Source organism: Talpa occidentalis, unplaced genomic scaffold (assembly GCF_014898055.3).
Source record: "Talpa occidentalis isolate TD23 unplaced genomic scaffold, MPIMG_talOcc4v2.1 talOcc4.2, whole genome shotgun sequence".
Taxonomy (NCBI): Eukaryota; Metazoa; Chordata; class Mammalia; order Eulipotyphla; family Talpidae; genus Talpa; species Talpa occidentalis.
In genome coordinates this window covers 129026294-129051106 of record NW_023602073.1, presented here as the reverse complement: position 1 = coordinate 129051106, position 24813 = coordinate 129026294, and the positions used below count along the sequence as shown (strand labels likewise).

General features: G+C 33.4%; 1 protein-coding gene across 13 annotated transcripts in view; it reads right to left on the bottom strand.

The window, feature by feature from the left end:
* The window catches only part of EYA4 (EYA transcriptional coactivator and phosphatase 4), a 241808-nt gene that overhangs the window by 42896 nt on the left and 174099 nt on the right, over positions 1-24813 (bottom strand). For 10 of the 13 annotated variants that reach the window (XM_037520421.2, XM_054697847.1, XM_054697853.1 and 7 more), the window contains 6 exons: positions 18330-18454; positions 8883-8975; positions 4347-4413; positions 3033-3175; positions 2747-2890; positions 459-538 (listed from right to left, as the gene is read on the bottom strand). In XM_037520421.2, the coding sequence (XP_037376318.2) occupies positions 459-538; positions 2747-2890; positions 3033-3175; positions 4347-4413; positions 8883-8975; positions 18330-18454 (652 nt within the window). The remainder of the gene's footprint in view (positions 1-458; positions 539-2746; positions 2891-3032; positions 3176-4346; positions 4414-8882; positions 8976-18329; positions 18455-24813) is intronic. The other 3 variants (XM_054697855.1, XM_054697856.1, XM_054697851.1) reach the window with 2 other exon arrangements.

Here is a 24813-nt window from a genome sequence, read left to right as displayed (position 1 = left end):
CATAATAAATTTGTATTCAAACCATGGTCCAAAAGACAAATTATATTTTATATTACATTTAAATATTGAGATAGTACTGGATCCACTTTATGTTACAAATCTGTCTTGGTCAATAAATTTTCCTTTCCTTTATGAATCATTTTGACTCCTCCCAGTACAAGAGGACTCACTCTCTCTGAGGCTACCACTCTGTCTAGTGTATATTTCTATTATTATTTGATACATTCATAATCTCTTATCCTCTGTCCATAACATTTTCATGTCTATTTTCTTCAGGAGGATTTTATCTTCAGGAGAATATATCTGGCATCTTACACACAAGAGAACAGAAACAATGACATTATTGTTGAGTCTTCAGTTCTTAGTCAAAGATATAATGGCAACCTGAAACTACTCTTCAAAAATCTGAAATATATATGGAAAGTATAGATAAATTTAAAAAGCAAAAGCTACTATACCTGTTGTGAACTGCTGAAATTTGTTGAATTGGAAACTGAATTATTTGCATAAATAGTGGATGATGGTGCAAAACTGGAACCTAGAAGTAAAGAATAAATTGCATTTAAAAAGTATTTTCTGGGCCTCCCTCCCCTGGTGGCACAGTGGTTGAGCGCTGGACTGCGAAGCTGCCCGCAGCCTCTGCAGTGCCTGTTCGATCCCCGCGGCCACCGGCGAGGGTCTCATATGGAGCGCAGACCTCTCCTGCCCGCTGCTCCCCTCAGCAGTGTATTTCGGTCCATCTGCCTGTTCTGTTCCTCGCTCTGACTCTGTTGAATTCTCTCACCCTCCCACACTTCTGACTGTACCCAGTGCTTGTAGAAATAAATAAATAAATCTTTTTTTTAAAAAGTATTTTCTATAAAGTAATAGAAACATTACATTTTGTTGAATTCAATAAGTGAAATATATTTTTAATTTTGCTCAGACAGTGAAATTTGAAGTTGAGGATTTGTAAAGAAAGTGTGCTTAGTCTATCTCTCTTGTGACGTGAGATAATGTCTTCCCAATAAAAGCCTGTTTGCTGAGCTGAACAGGAGGACCTGGGAACAGTGCTTTTTAAGGACTGCAGCTAATCTTCAAGGGGTATAAGTATCTAGAAGGGCAAAGGTACTCAAAGAATAAAATATTACACAAACTGGAACTACTTCCAGAGACTACTGGAGATTTTAAATGGCCTTATCAGTTGTATTTACATACAAAAGCCATCTTGAGTCAAATATTTCAATAGGGTAAGTTCTGGAACCAAATGCACCATTTAAAATCCATGCCTGCAGCTCCCAGTCTTTTAATTCTCCTATGTCCTTTCCTTAGAAGGAAAAGAGATAGAACTAAGGTGCAATTATCTAAGATTTGATAGCCTTCTAAAATTTTCCTACAGGGTGAGAGATTTATTTAGATTTATTTGTTTTTAAGTAAGGGAAAAAACATGTGAACAAACGAATTTCCAGATTTTTAAGACTTTATGTTCTCGGACCTCCCTGGTGGCACAAGGGATTAAGATGCAACCTATGAAGCTATCCACAGCCTCTGCAGCACGAGTTCATTCCTTAACCGGGGAGATACTCACATGGCACAGTGAATTTCTGTCAGTCTGCCTGTTCTGTTCCCTACTCTGTCTCTGGTGAATCCTCTCACCCCCCACACCTCTGGCCTGTATCCAAGATCTTGTATACATAAATAAATAAAACTAAAAAAAAAAAAGACTTTATGTTCTCATGGAATCTACTTTTCAAGGAGTAAAATAATATATTTTTTGAGACAGCTGATCATTTATTTTATTGACATTTTAAAAGCAATAGTATTTTAAAATTAACACAAATTGACCTGGTCTGAAATATCTAATATAAAAGTATTTTCAGGAATAAATGAACATGGGTCTTTGGTCTCTTCCACATGGAAGTTATGTGGCTCATGTGGCTGCAGCACAGGAGCAAATATGTTTCTACCTACATTTCAGGTAAAAAGAGCCCTACTATTTCAGCCAATAAGGTATAAGTAAAATTATTTCATTTGAACCACTCACTACAATGTCAATACTAGTCGATTCAAACATGTTAATATAGTTCCACATTTCTAATGATGTTTTTATTATATCATTAGAAGTCTTTCTACAATTACTACATAATAATCAGAGATAATTTCAATAAGAATTAAAAACAAGATGAAAAATTAAATAATAATCATACAGAAATATAGAATAAAAATCATGTACATTTTGGGAGGTACAAATTATATAAATATTCCCTTTAAAAATATAGTTTCCACAGGGAAGGATATTTTTGGAATGAACAAAAAAGCCCCATTCATTCAAAGATAAATAGGATTTAGAAAAGTGTTAATTTAGTTATAAATATAATAAAATTACATTATGTACTTAAGGGACACTGACATGAAAATGATAGTTTAGGTCATGAATCTTAGAAGTCACTTACTTAAATGCCAAACACATAACTGGCATGGTGACTGGTTAAAGGTGGTTTTGCTTGGACCTAGTTTCCTAACAATTTTATGCAACTGAAATGGATGTGTTTAGATTTGGTATGGGTCATGTTTCTTGATGTATCCTCAACTATTTTCATCCACTTCTTCCTAATTATTTGTCTCCCTGGTGAAACTGTGTGAGCAGTGGTAACATTTAAAACTCTCTTCATTACTGTGTATTCCTTCTATCCCTAGTCTGAGGCTTAAGCAGTCTCATTCAAAGAATTCCTTCTCATAATAACATGCTTCCCTTGTGACTACTTACCTGGCATCTGGTAAGAATAAGGTGTCTGGCCTGGCTGTGGGGTAGAGAACCCCGGGCTGTAACTGAGGCACCCACTTTGTAATGGGGACTGAGTTTGTGAAAGTCCACTCTCTGTCTTGATGCCTGGCAACATCACGCCCAAATCTGTTCAGAAAATGCATGTACAAACCACTGAATTAGTTAAAGGATCTTACTTCTGACTTGTGACTTATATAGAACAGACAACTACTAATCAAGCAGGATTGCCTGCCTATAACCAAAGAAGGAGAAGAAAGATGTGAAATACCGTAAGTGGGCAGGCTGTAGGGTTGTCCTGTCTGTGAGTAGGCTGTGTAGACAGCTGGCTGCTGCATCCCCGAATACTGAGTCTGGCCTGCATAGGCAGACATTGTTTGAGCTGCTGGTGTAGAAAGAATGTGTGGATAGGGCCTAAATATCAGAAAAATAGCATTACTGTGGCAACAAAGACTGCATATTAATTCAGACAGCTTAGATTCAGTGAAACCTTAAAATGGCCAGGAAGTAATCCTCTTCTTTATACACAATAAAATTTGAACAGTATAGGAAAGGATAAGAGTCTGAATGTCAGGAGTCCAGGCTCTGCTGCAAATCAGTCTAATAGCCTTAAACAAATAATTTACACCCCCTAAGTCTACGCCTCATCTGTACAGTGGAAAACTTCATTTAGATATTATAGCTACAGCCTCCTCCAGGTCTACACTTCTATTTTACATCTGAGAGTTTTCCAGTTAATATGTAGATGAGGGAAATGGTGCCTAGTCAGTTAATTAAAATGCTCAAGAGCTTATTTCCATTTACCAAGTATGACCTAATGCTATTCAATGAGTACAAAAGTTATCAAGAACCCTACAAGAATTCTCTACCAAGAACTGGAAAACAAAGGGGAAAAGGTAGGTGGGTCACTGCAAAGAAATGGAATGCCATTTCTTCACTATGCAGTATTTTACATAATGTTTCCAAATGATATCTAAGTTCCAGGCTAAACTTAAAGACAGATAGTCCAGTTGCTATAGAACATAACATTTACATGAATCAGGAATCCAAATCTTAACACATCTGGCTGATTGCAATCAAATTCTGATATATACCCATTGTAGCTAAACTTGAAATTTCTTCGATAAGTTGAATAGTTATAAAATCAATACAGCATATTCTCCCAAAAAAGGCTAATGAATTTGAAATCCAACAAAATATTTCAATGATAGAACAAATTATAAAGTGTTGATGTTTGGATAATTTAATCTTTTCCTATGTTCTTTAAACTAGTAAACATTTTTCCATTTCCATTTAAAAATCAGTATATTCTATTTTGTGCTTGATGATTTCCTCAGGGTATGTAAATCTACAGAATTAAGGGAATTGTCCAGACAAAAGTGAGTGGGTCTCTATTTCTAAATTGCATAGGCTATTTATCCAACTAATTTATGCAAATATCTATCAATCAGCTATTTATCTATAATTCATTTATATGCATAAATGTATCCCAATTTATAGTTGTTACAGTGTATGAATAAAAATTAACAAATACAATCCTGGAAAAATATTCTAACAAATCTTAAAGAATCTACTGACCACTTACTTGGAAGGATATAGTTGTGGGGAATATTGATGTGCTGATCTGGGGCTGTAGCCACTACTTGTTATTACTGTAAGACATAAAAAACAGTGCACAAAATGTTGCTTCATAAATATATTTCACTAGGGTATACAAAACTAACTTGAAGAAATCATCATGTTAAAGATATGTTTCTAAAGATTTATTCAGTTTTTTTTAAAGAACATTAATTCATTTTTCTAAGAGAAGCAGATGCTGAAACATTTTCTTTTAATTAAACTGCTTTGAGTTTGTTCTAAGAGCATGAAATTAATATTCTCCTCACAAATCATTCCCCTCCATCATTCTTTCAAATACTCAAATCATTAGCAGGATCTTCTGTATTAACAGGCCATGATTAAATATCTTTGATTCTAAGTAATTAAGCTTTCATGCTATAGAAGTAAATTTTTTAAATTTACATGCTTTAAGTTTTAAATTCCAAATATGATACCCATCTCTTGCTCTTCCTCCATATTTATAACAGGAATATGATAAAAACTAAGAAAAATGTGAAGTTCTAAACTAAGTTCTAAACTAAATGTGAACTTCTAAACTAAGAAAAATGTGAAGTTCTTCATTTTCAAATTTTAAAATGCTACCATTTTTCTACTTCCTTTCTTCCTACTAATCAGATGAGTAGTTATATTTTAGAGTCCAAAAATATTCTAGTAATAATTGGAATACACATAGAAAATCTGGGTGCTACTACAACAATGATAACACAACATTGTAAAGTGAAGCAGTCATATTATTTACAAATATTTTGAACTATCAGAGATAGTACTTGTTTGAGAAGAACTTAAAGGTGAAAGTCAGGTCTTATTAATATTTCATTCAAACATGTAGACCCAAACTGGAATATATCCAAAAGTTTGGAAGTTTCTCTTTCCTATAACCCTCTGCCTTGACTAAGACAGATGTATTGCAAATATATGGACTCTAAAGTGTTGAGGTAGTCCCTTCAGAGCCAATCCATACTGGGCAAACACACAGAGTGTCTTTATTAGGCCATCTGCTGTTCATTCACTTTTCAAAAAGATTAAAGTAGTATACAATGCAGCACTGGAATTAGTTTAGTCTAATCAATCATAGTTATACTTCAAAGTACTATGTCCTTTCTAAGTTGTTCATAATAATTCTGGGGCTAAACTTTTAGAATTGCAAAAGTGACAAATAGGTTTAGGTTGCTAACTATTTTATGAAACATGATATAGTTCTATATCCAAATGCAATTAAGTGCCCTTGTGATCTATTACTTAGTAAACATATAGAATTTAATGTATTTAAAATGTTATTTGGTCTCTAAGCTCTGAGTATGGAATGTCTATTAGCGTTTTCAGAGCAATAATGCAGAAAATCTAGTTTTAAGAATATTATAAATCAATTTTGAAAGTCATTGAACATGAGTAGCGGTGTTTTCTTCTAAATGTTTTCAGTAACCAAAATTTAAGTGAATTTAGTATACAAATATTAAATAAATTGATCAATAAACCATTAACTTTCTATTTGTTTATTAAAAATAAAAAAATGTCTAAAATTTTCAAATCAGCTCATAAGAATAGGCTTTTTTTTTTTTACTGTACCATGAGTTCTAAATGCTTATTATATATAATAGCAACAGTGTTATTCCACAGGAAATTCAGTCTGATTCATTAATTCACAGTAGTGAATACTCTGTTTTAGCATAAAGATACTTAAGTAAGGTTTAATTTCATAGCTTTTTTGTCTCTAATTTATAAAACTTTACTTTGGCATACTCAAAATGTGGACTATACTAATTAATTTATTCTCAAGTGTAGAAAAACAAGGCTTTTCCAAAAAGACACCAAATAATGAAAAGAAACCTTCACTATAGCAGTTTTTATTAAATAAATCAAAAATATTTCAGAAAGAAACCCATGTACATAAAGATAATTCTGAATATAATAGGAGGCATCTATTAAATGAACTTAGATATCACTGAGTGAACTGGACATCATTAGAAGAATGTACCCACAACACATAAAGACTCATCTTTAAATTTTTATAACAATGTTTATATGTTCATTTTATACAAAATAATATAAAACCTTTGGCTCACAAAACTAGATATTCTTAAGAGGGATAAAACATGGAGAGTTTATGCTTCTTAACTCAAATTTATACATTTTGTTATAACTCATAAATCTGTGGCTCACTGAAAAGAAGAAGACTGGGCAAAAGTGAGTTATTATGCTGATCAAAGCAAAGGGGGTTCCTGTGCAGAGTCCACTAATTTCTACTATGACATTTGGAATATTACATACAATTTGGGAGACTGTCATTTTATTCCTCATTGTCATTAAGTAATCATGAGACACTACCCAAACACTCAACTCACTGTACTCCATCATTTCTGCACACAAAAGTAAACAAAACTGCTTTCTTCAAAATGTCCTAAAAAGTAATTAAAACAAATTTCAATGAATGTCATCTGATTCTCTGAGGTTGGAGTTAAGCAGTTTTAAGGGTTTACTATTATTATTTTAGATCAGTTACTGTAGACCAGTGGTTCTCAATGGGGTAGGATGTGGGGGTATGGTAAAGCTGGGTTTGTATTTTGCCTATCAGGAAACATTTTAAAGTCTGGAGACATTTTTGGTTGTTACTTTGGGAGATGCCACTGACATCTTGGGGAAGGGATACTGCTAAATAGCTTATAGTGCAGAAGAACGTTCCCCCATAGTAACAAAAAAACTTGTCAAATTTTTCACCATGCTGCTATGGCATATCCCAGAACCAGATCATTACTGTAACAAAGAACTTGGGCCACACTCTCATAAATGCTTTAAATCTGAGTTGTTCAATACAGTGACCATTAAAGAAGTCAAGCAAAGCTATCAAATACTTGAAATGTGACTAGGGTGACTAGATACAGATTTTTTACTTTTACCAAATTAAATTAGACTTAAACAGTCACATATGACTAGTGGCTACTTTACCAGTGAGTGCAAGCTTACAGGATTCTTAAAAGAAAACTGGGAAATTATTTGTAAAGATACAACGCATGGATTTCAGATAACATACACTGTTATTCCTTTTTCCTTTCTTGTACTTTCCAGTGGTATAAAGAGAATGACTCCTGGGCTGATCAGGACACTGAGTGCTCATTTATGCCAGCTGGGCGATCTGAACTGTATGACCTTAACCACCTTTAATTTCTCTGCCTCAGTATTCTTACTTACAAAATGGATCAGTGACCTCTGAAATTCTTTCTGGAGCTAACATTGTATACTTCTGTCATTCAACTTTCAATTAACTTGTACACTATATATGTCAGCAATTACTCAGTTTCATTCCTTTCCTTAAAGACTGTGTTCATATGCATTTACTTTGCAGAAAGTTTACAAGAGATATCTGGTAAGTGAGTAAGAAGTTATATGATAAGTGAGCTAAAGTGGTACCTATTTATCTTCTGGGAGGCAAGCGAATTGCTAATAAAGGATGTTGATTAGAATGTGTGCATCTCTATACAAATTGTATGAATTATTATTTCTTTCTCTTAGGAGGATTAATGTTTATGTGGCTACATGCAACTGCTTCTAGTCTGTGTGAACTAATGAAATGGGATCATCTGTGTCTATAAAACTCAAATATATGTATGCTATAAAGTCATAATACCTAAGATACAACAACTCTTACATGCAGAAAATCCAATTAAATCCTGTGCATAAGAACATGAATAAATGTAACACGTATTAGGTAGAATCACAGTACCAAGATTTAATTATCACAAATACTTTTCTAGGCTTAATGTTCATTTTGCTGCTATCCAAATCCCACCTCAGGTTTAAAACAGAAATCCTTTCAACAGAAAACAAACCAAACAAAATACTGTAACAACAACAACAAAAATATTTAAGTCAGCTTAATGCATGTCCTTTGTGCCCACCTGGGAGTTATCAGGTATTTATATTTAAAAAGGATTGATGTTTAAAGACATGGTATTGTTGGCTTTGAAGCATCTGAGTGAAAGTACTCTCACAGGCTGGCCCTAATGCAACCAGTATGTGCTCTCCTGCAGCCCATTAACCTTTCATACTTGTCACTCAGCTGCTTACACAGGAGGATTTTTTTTAACCCAGAGAGGAAACAAGGTTATTTAGAAGGAATCAAATGGATAGTTTTACATCTCCAATGTTGGAGAGAAGGCAGTTTTTTATGGCATTTAAATGAGCAAGTTAAAGGAACAAAGTCAATGATTACAACCTAATTATTAAAGACTGTATAAAATAATTACAAAGGAAGCCAGTGCTGCTTTTTTCTAATAAGAAAGCTGGGGGATTCCTTTGCTGTCAAAAGAAAACCCAGCAAAATGATTTCAACTATCATTTCAAGAAATCCATAGCTTTATAATTGGTTCTCAATAAAGATGAATTTATTGCTAGATTTATTTTAAAAATCCAAAGGCTAACAGCTTCGGAATTTAGGGTGCTGGTCCACGAGTGGGATTTGTGGCCCCCAATGTGTATGCGACAACACACGAGCTTACGGCTTTACCTGACCCAGTAAATGTGTCAAGCGCTCCATCTCCAGTCGTGGTTGTGGTTTCACTGCTGTTCAAAGGCTCTGTTTTGACTGCAAGGAGAGACACTATGTAGAAGAATAAGTACATGTGAGTTTTATTTCTAAATTATATCAAAGATGCCAACTGTTCTACTAGTGTTTTTTCTAGCTACTGTGGGCTGGGCATGCAGTAGAAAAATTGAGAAGTTGATGGGGAGAGTTTTGTTACTTTATCTTCTAAGTGGACATGCATTCATAGAGGATTTAATCTAAAAATCCTCTGGCTAAGCTAGTTCTCTTGAACCTGGCTTTTAGAGACAGTCAACCTTCTTGCAAGAAACAGCAAAACACATATTTGCATTTTTAGCTCACCTAAGAACACTCTGATAGTATAGTTAAAGGGACAGGAAAAAGAAATCATCAGTCTTTAACACATTTAATCTAAATCATAACAAAGACATTTACCAGCTTATATTTGTTCTTCCCCAGAAGACATTTTAAAAAAATGACTGTATAAGACAGAGTCCTAGCTTATCCTCCATACAGCAGAGGCATGTGCAAAGACAGAAATCATGGGCTTATTTAGGTGATGTGTGAATAATGAGGCACTACATAAATTATCTGCTTGAAAAATAAGTAAGAACCATAAGGTGTTGGGTTTGTATTTTAATAGCATATCAATTTTTAAAGCATCATAGAGCTAAGCATAGAGTAAAAGAACATTTCTATGGCAGTAAGTATATGCTTTAAAAGCTCTTTAATATGTTATTTCTACGGTGAAGGGCCATATTTTGGGGGGAAATCCTCACTTGGCAATGATGTAGTCTGGGACAAATTACTGTCATTATTACATGCAGTGGGGGGGTGTCAGTGAAAATGCCTCTACCCATTTTGTCACACCATATTTTCTTTTTGTGGGCAAAGTTCTGCTACATATATCATAGCAGCAAGGGGATAAGCAATCATTTTCTACTTAACACCTCTTACTTTTCCTGGACATAAATGAAACAATGCAGTGAAATAACTTAGAAGCAAGCAGAAAAATATAGAGAAGAAAGCTGAAAACTAGTCATTCACGAACAAATATGGCAAAAACGAATACTGTGGTCATCAACCAAAGAAGTCAGCAACATTACTCTATTAGAAAAGCAATTAATTGGTGGAGAAACATGCGGTAATGATTATGCTCTTTCCACATGAACAGAATTGACTGGACCCTCCTTAGTGAGCTCTGGGGTTCATTTAGTATCAGTGATTTAATAATGTCTTGAAGATTCAGAGGAAGACTGTAAAGATTGGAAAGAGGAAGCAAAAAAACTTGAATTACTTAGCCTACAAAAAGGAAATTTAAGCTTAAAGTAATTTCTAAAAGAGATAATAATTTCCAAATAATCTAAAGAGTAGTGTCTAATTCTTTGGGCATTGACCAATAATGAATCAGCAGCCACTTTTCAGTAGTATTATGGTCCTAGCTGACCACTCACTGTATTTATGATGCACTATACTATATACATTTAGCTAAACCTTCAAACAACCCCAATTAGTACAAACCATTATATCCTTTTTATAGGTGAGGAAACGGAAGTTCAGGTGGGCTGGGGAGCTTGTTGAAGTTCAACTGTAGATGACAGAACTAAGAGCTGAACTAAGAGTTTTAACTCTAATATTCTGATCTCCTCCACAGCCTTCAAGAATGGAAATAGCTGATGTTCACAACAGGATGCTTCACAGCAGCTCAGAGAGTAAGAATGAAGTTATCTTTAGTCAGAATAATTAAAATAGGGGGCCTCCCTGGTGGTGCAAGTGGTTAACTCTCAGCACTATGAAGCTATTCTCAGCCACTGCAGCACAAATTCGAACCCCAGCCAGGGAGCTACCCACATGGCACGGTAGACCTCTCCTGTCTCACCCGCTGCTCCCCTCACCAGTGTATTTAAGTTAGTCTGCCTGTTCAGTTCTCCACTCTGTCTCTGGTGAGTTCTCTCACCCTGACCCCATGCCTCTGGCCTGTACCCCACTTCTTGTATGCACCAATAAATCTTATAAAAAGAAAAGTTGGGATTCGATCTCATCTGCTCTGAGGTGTCAGGGAACTAATGTCTTAACCTTCCCAGGTTCTTTTTTTTTTTAAGAATAATTAAAAATACTTTATTAAAAATAAAAACTAACTTCTAGACAGAATAGTAATTTAATTCTGGAACCTTCAAAATATGTGAATAGGTTACTGCAGAATGTTTCCTATTTTTTCCTCATGAAATATTTTGGAAAACAACAAGAAGCAGCAAGTTGGGAAGCAGATACAGTAATAAAAACACACACTGAAGAAGTACTTAATACATTCCAGGCGCCGTTGCTGAGTTTTAGAAATATAAGCTCATTTTATGCTTAACGATAATCAATCATATAAAGTAGAAAATATTATCTTCATTTTTCAAATGAGGAAATAAGAGCCAAAGAAGTTCAATAACTTGCCTGCAGTCACATATCCTAGTAAGAGCTGAGATCTGTGACCAGGTGGCAAATTTTTAGAATCCAAATTCTAGGCCATACTGCCACACCAGCAGCACCAGCTCATCAAGAATCTCAGCTGTCTAGAGATGAGCCAGAGCATGGTCTGAAAGAGGGCAAAGGCTGCTCTCTATGATGCAATGTCTACACTTGACTTCTGACATTTATGACAAAAAGTGTCACCCCAGACCGGCAAACCTGAGATGATAGTCAGATTCTCAGAACTTCCAAATGCTAGTAATGGGCAAATCTTCTTTATTCATGTCTACTCTACAAGCTATCATTGTAAAATGCATTTACTAATCTTTCTGGTGATATATATTTCACTTGTGAACTGGGGTGAAATAAATAGAATGTGAGTTCTGTTTAACAAAACTGACCTAGAAGTCAGGCTCTAAGATTAGTTTTGCTACTTTGGATCCCAATTTTAAGACTTTATATTAAAACTGTAGTTAGTATTGGTATAGATTGTGATCTCCTCAATTTGAAAGTTTCAGGAAGAAACGGGAGAGACAGTTTGTGGCTACAAGACTATACAGGAAACATCTTCTCATAAAATTGTATAGATCTGCATGTAGTCAAAAGACAAAAGAAGATTCATTTTACTGGGAAAAAAAAGCATTTCAGCAAGAATATGAAGAAAAACATAAATATCAAGTCGAATTCAGTGTACTAAGATGCATGAATTTCAAAGTGATAATTCAACAGACAGAAGCTGACATTTGGATAAACAGCGTACATTAACATAAATTTAGTTTTCATATGCAAGTAGAGAATAGGGAAGAGGGGGAAAATTAATTATGCTGCTACAGAAAAATAAGTTATTTTCAATTTAGGTGAACATCAATAAACATCTTTTGAGCTCCAAGTAGGATGTAATATTATTTTGGTTTGATTGTATAAAGAAAGAAAATAACAATGAGCAATAATTTTTTTCAGGGACAGAAAACTCAAGAGAAGTGAAATGGACATTATTTTCTTTTGCCTTGCTTTTGTTTCTGCAATTTAAATTATCTATCTATCTATCTATCTATCTATCTATCTATCTATCTATCTATCTAACCTTAAGTGACAGGAATTTTTTTTAAATTAAGTAAATGCATTTAAATAAGGAAATGCTATTGGAAATATATTCACCAATGGAAAAAAAAATCTAATTTTATGCATTTTACTATTTTCTAGAACTTGTAAAAACTCCTTTCCATATAATTATCAGTATAAATTCATTATTATGTTCAAATATATTTTTTCCTACATTTAATTTTTCTTGAATTAATATAGAGAATAAACAGAGCTTTTAGTTATTTCAGAGTATGATCCAAAATTATTACATACTATAAAATGGAAGGAATAAACTTCTATAGGATAAAGGCCAGTTTTTCAACAAAATTAAAACTTAGAAAATAAGTGTTTTGATTTTAAAAGCAATAATTTTTTAGTATCTTAGGTTAAATGGTGGTGTGGTTTTTTCTTTTATATGCACAAAATGAGAGACTCAGTTTTCATTTCCCTAAAAGTGGAATTAAAAAAAAATATCTATATCACACTATAATACAATCATTACTTCAAAAAAAATTTGTATTGTCAGGCTCCTTGCCCAACAGTATATTTTTTCATTTACTATATAATATATCTCCCTTCCCAATTTTATCGATTTGCCCATCATTTACATAACAATATAATTTTGGGGTACAACTTCACATCTTCATATGCACATGTTTCATTCACCCTCCACCAAAGTTTTAGGCCCAGTGCCCGATCACCCATCCTTTTGCTCTTTCCCATTCTCCATTCCCTAGTAACCAGTACATTTTTCATAGTCAAAGAATTATTTTTGCTGTCCTGCTCACTAGTTATCCATTTATAGTTTTGATGTTTCCCATAATGTAAAAGTTTTTAAAAAGCAATTTTATTATATTGGTTATATTAATGTGATTAGAATTTATTTTTACCTCAAAAATAATATATGCAGATTAAATCAAGACAGTTCATGATACTATCAGGTATTAACTATATCCATTAAATCAGGGATTTCTTCTCTTCACATAGCAACCTTCATCTTTATCTTTATATACGTATTTTCTAAGCAATTTAATCTTGTCAACTGAGGTTAACTTAGAACTCAAGCACAACATTAATGTACATGTGGTGAAAGTCCTAATTATCATAACTCAATCATGTGCATTTGTTACAATATCAGACTTAATGCTTAAAGAGAAGATGATTTAAATAGTTTAAATAGTCAGAAATTTTGTGTTTAAACAAGTGTCAACTTAAAAGACTATACAAACAAATCTAATTCCAAATACACTTCTTTCTGAAACACAAAACCACAGTGACTTCTGACAGCTTAGGTTCAACAAAGAATTTAGGAGAAGTTAGTTCAGGAATGATACCATTTATAACACTGCAAAGGAATAAGAAGTATTACCTATTGGTTTTAATAATTGGTAGGTGATTTACGTTTGTCTAAATACAGTCACTGGAAAAAATAAGTGTCTTATACTCATAAATGTTGATAAAACATTTAATTGTGTAAAATAACTTGATAAAGCAACTTACAGCTTCCATTCCAAAAAGAAAATCTGAAGAGTAGAGCTGCACTAGTAGGTGGTTCTACTGCAGAAATACACAACACTCAGAAACAAGTCCATCACATGCGAGTCAATCTATTTACTAAAAATTCTGGAAGATTCTTCTCTATGGTATACAGATTTTAAATATAGAACACACCATTAACTAACTGATCAGGATGTCTGATCTTGGTCCCCCAAACATTTTCTTTGACGCATTTTCTTAATCTCCATGTAGAATCAAATATTCCCTCCCTCTGTTCTGCATCCACCTTGAATACATTATGTACTCATTTTCTTGTCCATTTCCTTCTACTAGGCTTTGGCCCCTTGATGGCCAGTGTGGTGATCTACAGGTCACTGGGTTTCCATTTTTTAGCACAAAGTTTGGCTTGTAATAGGAACTTGATACATTTTAATTGAGAATATGAAAATTAATTCTTTATACTATATCCCAACTGATATATTTCTGAATATAAAATATAGCTAATCACAAATCTTGACATTAGTCAGCAAATTAGAAACTTACTTATCTGTGGAAGTGACTCTTCATATGATTGGCATGCTTTTTTTTATATACTTGGATACGTCATCCTACATGCCAAACTTGGTTTATGGCCTGTTTCTATAGAACTTGTAAGCTATGAATGGCTTTTACATTTTAAAAAGGTGAAAACATCAAAAGAAGAAAAATATTTTGTGGCATGTAAAAATTTTATGAAATTCAAATTTCAGTGTTCATAGGTCAAACTTTATTTGAATATAGCCAAGTTCATTTGTTTATGCATTGTCTATGGCTACTTTTGTGCAGCAAAGGCAGAGTTGAATAGTTACAACATAGAACATGTGGCTTGCAAAGCCTGAAATGTTTACTATGTGTTCCTTTACAGAAAAATATTGTTGACCATTGACCAATATTCTAAAGTATGCTTATATTTTTAAATTTTTTATTAATATTTCTACATTTAAACATGTGAAAAAATTTGAAAGGAAAAATCCAAGTTCCAGCACAAATCTGCACATACAATTACATGACTAGATTTAAGGCAAAGGTGGGAAGGGATTCAATCAACTATGGTGGAAGAACATAGGTATGTTGGAAGTAGGGTGGTATGGCAACATACATCTGGAGAGGTATGATCCTATATCTCAAATAATATACAGTATTGTAAATCAATGTTATGTCAATAAAAAATATAAAATAAAAATATTTATCTAAGGAAGAATGCAATATATTTAAATGGCACCAACATAGCATGGTAGGAATTAAGGTGATGATATCAAGCTATTCATATTAGTAAAAAACTATATAATTAAAATTAGTATTTTGAAAATTCCAAAGTTAATGGAGTGGTCTTGAAGAAGTTACTAGTTTTTGTTTCTGCTTTTTATTAAATAATTTTACAATACGATCCAATAATAAAACCCAGGATTTAAATAAAAAGTTTACTCTCAATGAAAGAAATTATACTGCAGATGTGTAGTCTATATTATAAACACCCAAATAAAAATGTGATTAAAATTCACATTTTAATGAATTTCATATCAATGCACCAGCCCATATCATTCATAATCAAAGTACACCTAATATTTTGTTACTAAAGTTTGTCTTCCTTGTTCAGTTTACATGTTCAAAATGCAGAAGAATTTATTAGCATACCTAACATGTGATATTTATCATAATGCATGTTTTCATTTTCTCTAAGAAATTGTTGCTTAATTTTGCCGAAATACTAATTAAAGAAAGGGAACTATACTGGTACTTATTGTCAAGCAATTTGCACACATTATCTAATTTAAGACAAAAGTTCTTCCAGGGAAGTGCTATTATCCTCCCTTATAGAAAGGAATGGAAGCTCAGATGGGTCCAGGGTGACAGAGCTACTAACTGCAGTGCTAAGATGCAGACACATGGCCTCCTGGCCAACAAGTCCTTGCCCTTCCTGCATGCGTGCACAGCTCTCAACATGAACACTGAGGTGATGCTAGCACTTGGGAAAATGTGTCAGGCTGAGATTAAAAGTCAGCTATTAAATAGTCATTGTATATAGTCACTATTGTAAAGTCACCTGTGTTACATTAGCACTACTTTAGAACAGAGCAGTCAGAGCGCTACGAAATTTGTTCACATCTTGACTGTTTAAAAATGTTTGAATGTTTGTTAAAGTATGAACAAAATCATAATATTTGTGACATGTGAAAATAATATTAAATTTAAAGTCAGGGTTCAATTTTATTAGAATGTAAGCACAGTCATTTATATGTGTATTTCTGTTACTGCCTTCAAGCTATAATAGCAGAACTGAGTAGATGAGATGGAAACAGAACTGCCACAAAGTTAAAATATGCATTGGTGCTTAAAAGAAAAAGACTCCAAGTCAGAATTAAGAAGAATTAAACTTTGGCAAGAAGTATAAAATATGGAATTGATACCAAAGTTAAAACTGTAAAAATATAAATAACAGACATAATGGAGTGTTCATTTCCTGGTCATGTGTTCTAACTTAATATGAGATACAGCAAGATCCAAGCAAATATCTTTTTGCATATTAAGAATTTAAATTATGAAAGCCTAGATGTAACAGAGATGACAGAGTTTGTACGTGAGCATAATCTGCTTCATCAGCTGATTGGCATGACTGTTGTGCTGATTTAACCACTTAATAAACTGATACGTAGTTAGAAAACCAAGAGATGCACCCACTTGTGCAAAGTTATGAGAAATCTAAGAAAAGAACACTATTGGTCTAAGGAATGTAAGGTTAGAATACTATTTGATAAGAAAAATATAGCCAATTGTTACTAGTAAGCAACTCAAAGGGAACACTCATTTGTCCTTTTACTTTCTAAGTACTGAACTCAGAAAAGGGATGCACACATAAAAATAGCAACAGAAAGCAAACCAGAAGGGCAAATCCACACTCTCAAACGCATGCAGTGTACCAGCATCTCATACTTGTTGCGGAAGAGGGGGTATTGCAACTCAGCAACCAGTCTGCAGTGTTTAAAACAGTCATGTTGTCCCCTGAGAACACGAACAGTATAAGGGTTCATTGTCTGAATGTCTGCTCAGCTCACATGAGTAGTCTTCCATGCTTGCACTGACCTCCTGGTCAAAATTGTAACTGCACTGTAGGACTTTTATATCTTAGTCTATCTGATCTGTTTCAGTTCAGTTAAATATATATTCATGATGATTAGTGAACTTCCAAGTCTGATATCAGGGTCTACGTGTTTTTTTAATGTTACTGTTTGTATCAAATTTCAGGTTTAATATAAATGTTACTCTGGGAGTCATCACTAAACAATCTTATATATTTACAGTCCTGTAATTAATTAGCTGAAATTATAGATGCATGTTTAGAGACAAATAAACATTATAAACAAGGAAAATGTTAATCTACAAAGGTTTTAAGACATTAAATACAGGCAAGTTGCAATGCACACAATTTTATAAGGAAAATTTTAGACTGCATACCTATTCTAAAATAAATGGGAAGAGGTGTATCAATGTTACACATATTTATTGAAAATTTCAAAGAAAATATGATGTGGCAAATGCTTATATCTAGCAATATGATGTGTAAATTAAAAGGTTTCATATAATATTTAATTTATTGACAAAACTATAAAATTTCACAATAATTGGGAATGATTTAAAATGCAGTTTATATATATATATGCATATATATGTGCCTATACATATAATCTGATGCAAAAGTCAGCTCACATTTTCTGACAGATTGAACCATTTTGTAAAAACAAGAGTGAAGAATATTGAAAATTATAATTTTTAATGTTGCCATAACTGTGGCATAATAATGGGCTAATCAAATGAAAAAGTATCTGGAAAAAAATTAAGTTCCTCCTTTAACTACATGTCAGGTATTATTCTCTTTGAAAAGAAAATACAGCAGATATGGATATTTTTCTGTTTCCAACATCACTTTTAAGAAAATTTGGAGATAGCCTTTCTCTGTCAATTCAAAATAAAACAAAAAAGTCATCTAATTTTTAAAGTTAAGAGTCCAAAGCCTTTCATCACTTTGTCTACATTTTTTTTTAAATATACACAAGGACAAATACAAAAAGTTACCCTTACTGAAGGCCTTCAAAAACTTGCTCAGGGCTATCTGTTCTTCCTGAATATTTCCAGCTATAGAGGAGGAGCAAAAGTTTTGAGGAAATCAACTGACCAATAAATAAGCCATTATGAACTATATATTCCTTGGGTATAACTGATTATGTTACTAATATTTATTTATTTATGAGATATTTATTTCTTAGCAGATCCCTAAGTGATAGTAAAACAAACATTGAAATTTGATTCTGGGCATCTTCAGGTGATAGGTACACTTACCTCCTGTCCCATTTGTTGTGACTGATGTGCTGCTGAGATTAGCTTTCTCCAGTTTGGCGCTACCAGGAGTTTCACCACCTCCAACAAGAGGATGAGGACTTGCTAGGTCCTGCATTTCCATAGACCTGTGAGAGCAGAAAGGAGCAAAACAGGTTGAAATTTCTGCAATGATTTCTCAACAAACTACATATATTATTCTAATGAGCATGTATGTGATCTCACAATAAGAACTGTATCCAGTAGCTAAGACTTTTTTTGTTAACCAGGTGAATATGCCAGTCTATCAAAAATTAATAGATAATGCTTCCATAGTAGTTAAGTGTCATAGTTTGCTTATTTGTAATCCCACAACTGTTCTATGAAGTAATATACAGAAAAAAAAGCAGATTCTGTTGTCATGGCAGTTTAAATTGATATGGATACTCTGCCTCTTATTTGATCGTGCTTTTCATTAACAGATATAAATGTTGAAAATATTTAATTGCCCAAAATTAGACATCCACCATAACCAGTGAGAAAGTAATCAGTAGCCAGAAACAGGGTTAACTCAAAGGCAAAGCAGAAGTTTCTAGCTGAACTTCTTGATCCAGAAGGTTGAAACATGAGCCTTAGACTGAGGGTTGAAGTTATTACACCTTTAATATACATTCAAGAATAGAAGACTTTGACTTATGCCTGTTTCAGGGAATGTGTTGGAATTAAGACCCTAAATGAAACTGAGACAATTGAAAGGTTGACCGTCTTTCAAAAAGAGGGTCCAAAGAGGGTACAGTGACCAAAGATCCTTCCCTGAAAGATGAAAAACGCAGAAGGAAAAGAAAAATTTAGATAATTTCTCTCTCAATTTAGGTCATCACCACAACCAAACTACAAAAAATACTTAAGAAAGATCTTCAGCTGAAAGAAAGAAAACCAGATGAAAGCTCAGACATATAAAAGGAATGAACACAGAAATAAAAATATAGAAAAGATAAATTAGGATTATCTTTTTTCTCTTGATTCACAAAAACCAGACCACTGAACAAGACCAACACTGTATTGCTGTATAATACAGCATAGAACTAAAATACATAACAACAGCACAAAGGATAGCTGTAACTAAATTATACTCATTGAACATTCTTTGTTTAACATGAAATATTATTTTATGATCCTAAACTTAGATAAGAAGCAAGTTTAGGATACATAAATTAATACCTATCAATAAATATTATTAAAAATAAAAACAATAAAACTCAATAGTAATTAAAATAAAACATATTTAAAATTTGCGTAACTCAAGTGGCACCAAGAAAACAAAGAAATAACAGATGTGAGAAAAATCACATAGCAAGATGTCACATTCAATTCCAACTATATAAATGATTACACTAAGTATCAGTGGACCAAATACTCTACTGAATATAGACAGATTGTCACATTGGATAAAACAGCCAAGACTAATAGTTGGATGATCACTAGAGACACTAATGGTATTTAAAATGATACTGAGGAATGTTTGAACAATATTATGCCAAATAACTCAATAACTTAGACTAAATCAGCAAGTTTATTGAAAAAAGCATCTTATAAAAACAGCGATTTTCTAAAAAAAAAAAATCTAGCTAGTCCCATTCAGTTCAATTAAAGAAACAGAATTCGTAATGAAACACTTAGAAAGATTCCATGGCTGTATGATTTCATTAGTGAATGCTAGCAAGTAAAATGCTAAAATTCTAGTAAAGAAAATAATCTTTTTTAAGTTCTTTCAGAAAAACATACAAGGGACTCCATTGTATCAGACAAAATTACCCTAATTCAAAACTTACCAAAGATAATTTCAAGAAAAGAAAATTACAGATCTGTTATTTCTCATGAACATAAATGGAAAAAAATTAACAAAATTAAATACAATCCAACAATACGAAGGATAATGTATGGTAACCAAGTGTGCTTTATCCCAGGAATTCAAGATTGAGTTAATATTTGAAAATCAATCATTATAATTCAATATATTTATTGACAGAATATGCTTTCAATGGGTATGGAAAAGTATTTGATAATATTCATCATTCATTCATGATATAATTCTCAGCAAATATAGAAAATAATATTTTCTCCATCTGATAAAGACCATTTTTGAAAAATCTACTATTTACATCATATTAAATGATAAAATATTAATTTATTTCTCCTCAAGATCTGACCCAAGGCAAGGATATTTATTTTCTCCAGCTCAGCACATTTTACTGGCAATCTTGACCATTAATAAATAAAATTAAATAAATAAATAGGAAACATTTAGAAAGGAAAAAAATAATAGTTCATAGACAATATAATTGTTTAGGTGAAGAAAAGTGAAAATCCATAAAAAAAATTACTAGAACTAAGTGAATATACCAGTTAGAGGAACAAAGGCCTAGTCTATACTAAATTGAAACATGAACCAAAACTGTCTTAAATGCCCTTGACTGTCTCTCCATTTCATATATTGAAATCAAGCAGAGGCTATTTAGGAGGTTGGGAATTAGGCTATTCATAGTCTTCATCAAGCTCAGCACAACCCTAAGAGGATTCTGGACATTCAGACCCTCACCTTGCTTTCCAGGCAGAGGAAAATAATTGGACTCTGGAAATAAGCACAAAAAAAAGAATAAACAGAACAAAAGGAAGTGCTTTAATTCTTTTTTTTTTAAAGCTTTATTTATTTATACAAGAACTGGGGTACAGGTCAGATACGCAGGAGGGTGAGAAGATTCACCAGAGATAAAGCAGGGAGCAGAACAGGCAGACTCACTGAAATACACTGCTGAGGGGAGCAGTGGGCGAGGCAGGAGAGGTCTGCTGCACCATGTGGGTTGCTCCATGGCTGGCGGGGATTGAACTGGCACTGCAGAGGTTGCAGACAGCCTCACAGCGCTTCGCTCAACCACCTGTGCCACCAGGGAGGCCCAAGTGCTTTAATTCCTACAGAGGTTTCATACTTCTTGAGTCATAACAAGAAGCACAAAAATATGAGCCTTAGTGAAGAGAAAAAAAGTAATAGAAGCAGACCTAAATATGATGCTGCTTCTAGAATTAGCAGAAAGGATTTAAAAACTACTGTGAATACATGAAATAATTCACAGGGAAAGAAACACATGCACACAAGGCATACAGATATGAATACAGTAGATATGTAACTACATATGTGATATATACACACAAAATACATATATAAAGCATATAAAATACATGTACAGAACATGTACATATATAATACATACAAACATATCTTTATAGTGTGTATAGAAAAGAAATGGAAACTACAAAAGAATCAAATGAAAATTACAGAACGAACATTAAAATATTTTAATAAAAAGTACTCTTTGGAAGGACTTAACAGCAAATGTGAGACACTGAAAAAGAAAGAATTAATAAATCTGAAGCTGGAAGAATATAATTGACCCAAACTAAAGCAGAGAAACAGCAACTGGTAGAAAAAAATGGAATTGACTATAAGTTCCCTGAGGAATATCACCAGAAAGCAAGCTAATGAATGTGTGGTACTTCATGTATATTAGCTATTTTTAATTTCACACTAGCCCAGTGATATGCAGATTATTCTCCACACTTTATAGATGAACAAACTGAGGTCCAAAGAGGATACTTAACATGTTCAAGATGATGAAGGGAGAAAGAAGCACCAGAATTTGAACTATTATCTACCTGACTCTGGAACCTGGATTCTTTCTATCAGACATTGCATGTTTCCTATCTTAAATGTGACTAATTCTTTCATACTATGAAACCGCAACCAGAAATACATATTTCTGCTATAAAACATTTTGAATGGTTTCAAAAATTATACTAAACTCAAAACAAGCATCTGTGTGGCCACATCTATACCATATTTAAAGCTACCATATTTAAGGGTGATCCTTTTTTCCTCCAATGATGTCTATTTCAACTTCTTTTTAGTGGCCCTATGTCATAAGACCACGTGAATACTAGTCTCTGTCTGGACAATATAAAAATGAACTTATCCATAAACACCAAAACCCATTTAAAAAAGAAAAGAAAGATGAATTGTGTCATTTGCAACTTAGTATCCTGATTATCTTGAATTCATCTGTAAACAGAAAGAATTTAATTTCCAATGGACTGATAACATGCTTTTCAAACTCAAGAAAAAAGCAAGCATTAAATCTGTACACTTTAAAATCTACTCTCAGAAACCATGATTTCTCCTGCACAATTCCTGCAATTAGTCATAGTCTGTTTATTTACAAAGTGAGTTTCCATCAGTTCTTCATGACCCAGAAATGCAAGTTGTAAACTTTCAGATACCCACTCTTTGCAAAGCATGGGCATTATGCGTTTGTGGCTTTATGTCCCACATTTTCAGAGTTTATCTCATAAGTCAATTTTCATTTTGACCATCAGAAGGAGTTTAAGAGCAAGATCAGATATTTTTTTTTCTCACCTCTTCCTTTTCTATGTAATATAAACCTTCATTCTTACCTCAAAAATAAGAACAAATTCAACTTCTACTTAGAGAGTAGGCTTCATTTTATTCATTGTTTTTCTTCCTCTATACTTAGAATTGTGCAGGATACTGAATGAATGAATGAATGAATGAGATAATAGGAGTAGAAAAAATGTTGATGAAGTAATTTCAGTTACTTGAAGTCAAATGTAGTTTAGTTCAGCAAACACTGCTTGAGCATCTGCTGTTTTCTAGGGATGGTATTAGGATACAGAAAGTACTCTCAAAGAGCTTGCAGGCTAATGGGAGAGCAAGGGAGGTGGAGGAAAACCAGGATAGTTCTTTGCTGGAATGTGTGTGGCAGTTTTAATATTGTAAATTGTGCAGACCTTCCAAATGAGTGAGTGAGAGAGAGAGAGAGAGAGAGTGTGTGTGTGCGTGTGTGTGTGTTCACATGTACATGCAAAAGGGGGAGGAAAATTCCTTACATGAGCACAAAAGGCAACTGTGGGAGAAAAAATAATAATGAAACAACGTGGTCAACTTAGATCAGATAAAAGTCATGGGCATGACACAACTTAGAACCAGTTTCCAATCTCTTAAAAAAGCACAGTGAGTAACAATGGCAGGCCTTCTTAAAACAGCACATTTTAGATGAGGATCCAAGAAGCCTTTGCAATGGTTGCAGAGTGGAGCCAGCTTCTCCTCCAGCTGCACAGCTGGGAGGTGTGGATCCCCTCTGCAACAGTACTTATGACACTGTATCAGGTAGACAGGCAGTCTTGAGAGGAGGCTCTCAGTAGCGCAATTCACTAATCAAAATTGGGTTCCATGCAGAGAAAAGGAAATTTCAGAGGAGAAATCCCCCAACAGCAAGGATCAGGGAAGTGGGCCATGCATATTAGGAGCTGTTTTTGTAATTTGCCAGTGACCTCATGCCTGTCCCTGAGGCCAGCATGAGTGCTTGCAGCGCAAGTGACCCATCTGCCAGGGTAACCTCAGGCCCTGGAGCAAGAGCAAATAAAGCCACGAACACACTGTTCTCTGGACACTTTTATTATAGTCCTCCCTTTCCAGGGTTTATAGACTCGACTACAGCTTTGGCTTTTTCTTCACTATGATTCTATCCAATTATTTAGTTAAACATGGTTTTCCCACCTAAGAAATGCGAGAAAATGTTTTTTAAAAACAAAAACATTTCTCTAAGTTTAGGTTTCCAGATGTTCTTCTTTAATTTGAAAGAGAAATTATCCCATCATTTTTTTCAGGCATTTGAAAGGTACAATACTCAAATTTCTATTAGGTCTGTATTAAACCATGGTTAATGAAGCAGGAAATTATTCTCCTCTAACAAGCAGAGACACTCATAATCAAACTGTGGTAACGCCATTGATTATAACAAGAAAGAGATCAACCTTTTTTCTAAGAAAAACTCTACCAAAAGGATCAAACATATTACTGGGTGAGTGAATGTCTTTCAATACTAAATGATGAACTTAAAAGAGCAAAGCATTGACATAATATACAAAGGAAAGTTGGTTCCCTAAGAAAATGATGGACTTTACATTTGAAGGGATTCAAATTTAGCTTTTAAACTTGGTTTCTTCCATTTATCAGTCATCACCTAGGACTTAAAAATGTGGAAATAATATTTACTGGAGGACTACTAATGAATTAAGTAAGATCACACACTCAAATTGCACATATTTTGGCATTTAGCATGTCTTAATAAATTTTCACTATCACTACAGCACTGCCTGATATGTCTATTTGACTGCACCAAGAAAATAATTTTTTTATTGTGGTATATATAATTGGTAAGTAATATATTAGTTTCAGGTATACAACACAATAATTTGTTATTTGTATGTTTCCCAAAATGTCACCACAATTAGTTAACATACATATATATATGTATTACACAGTTGCAATTTTTTCTTGTGATGAGAACTTACTATTCTTCTAGCAACTTTCAAATATACAATATAGTATTATCAACTATAGTCACCATGCTGTACATTAAATACACATGACTTA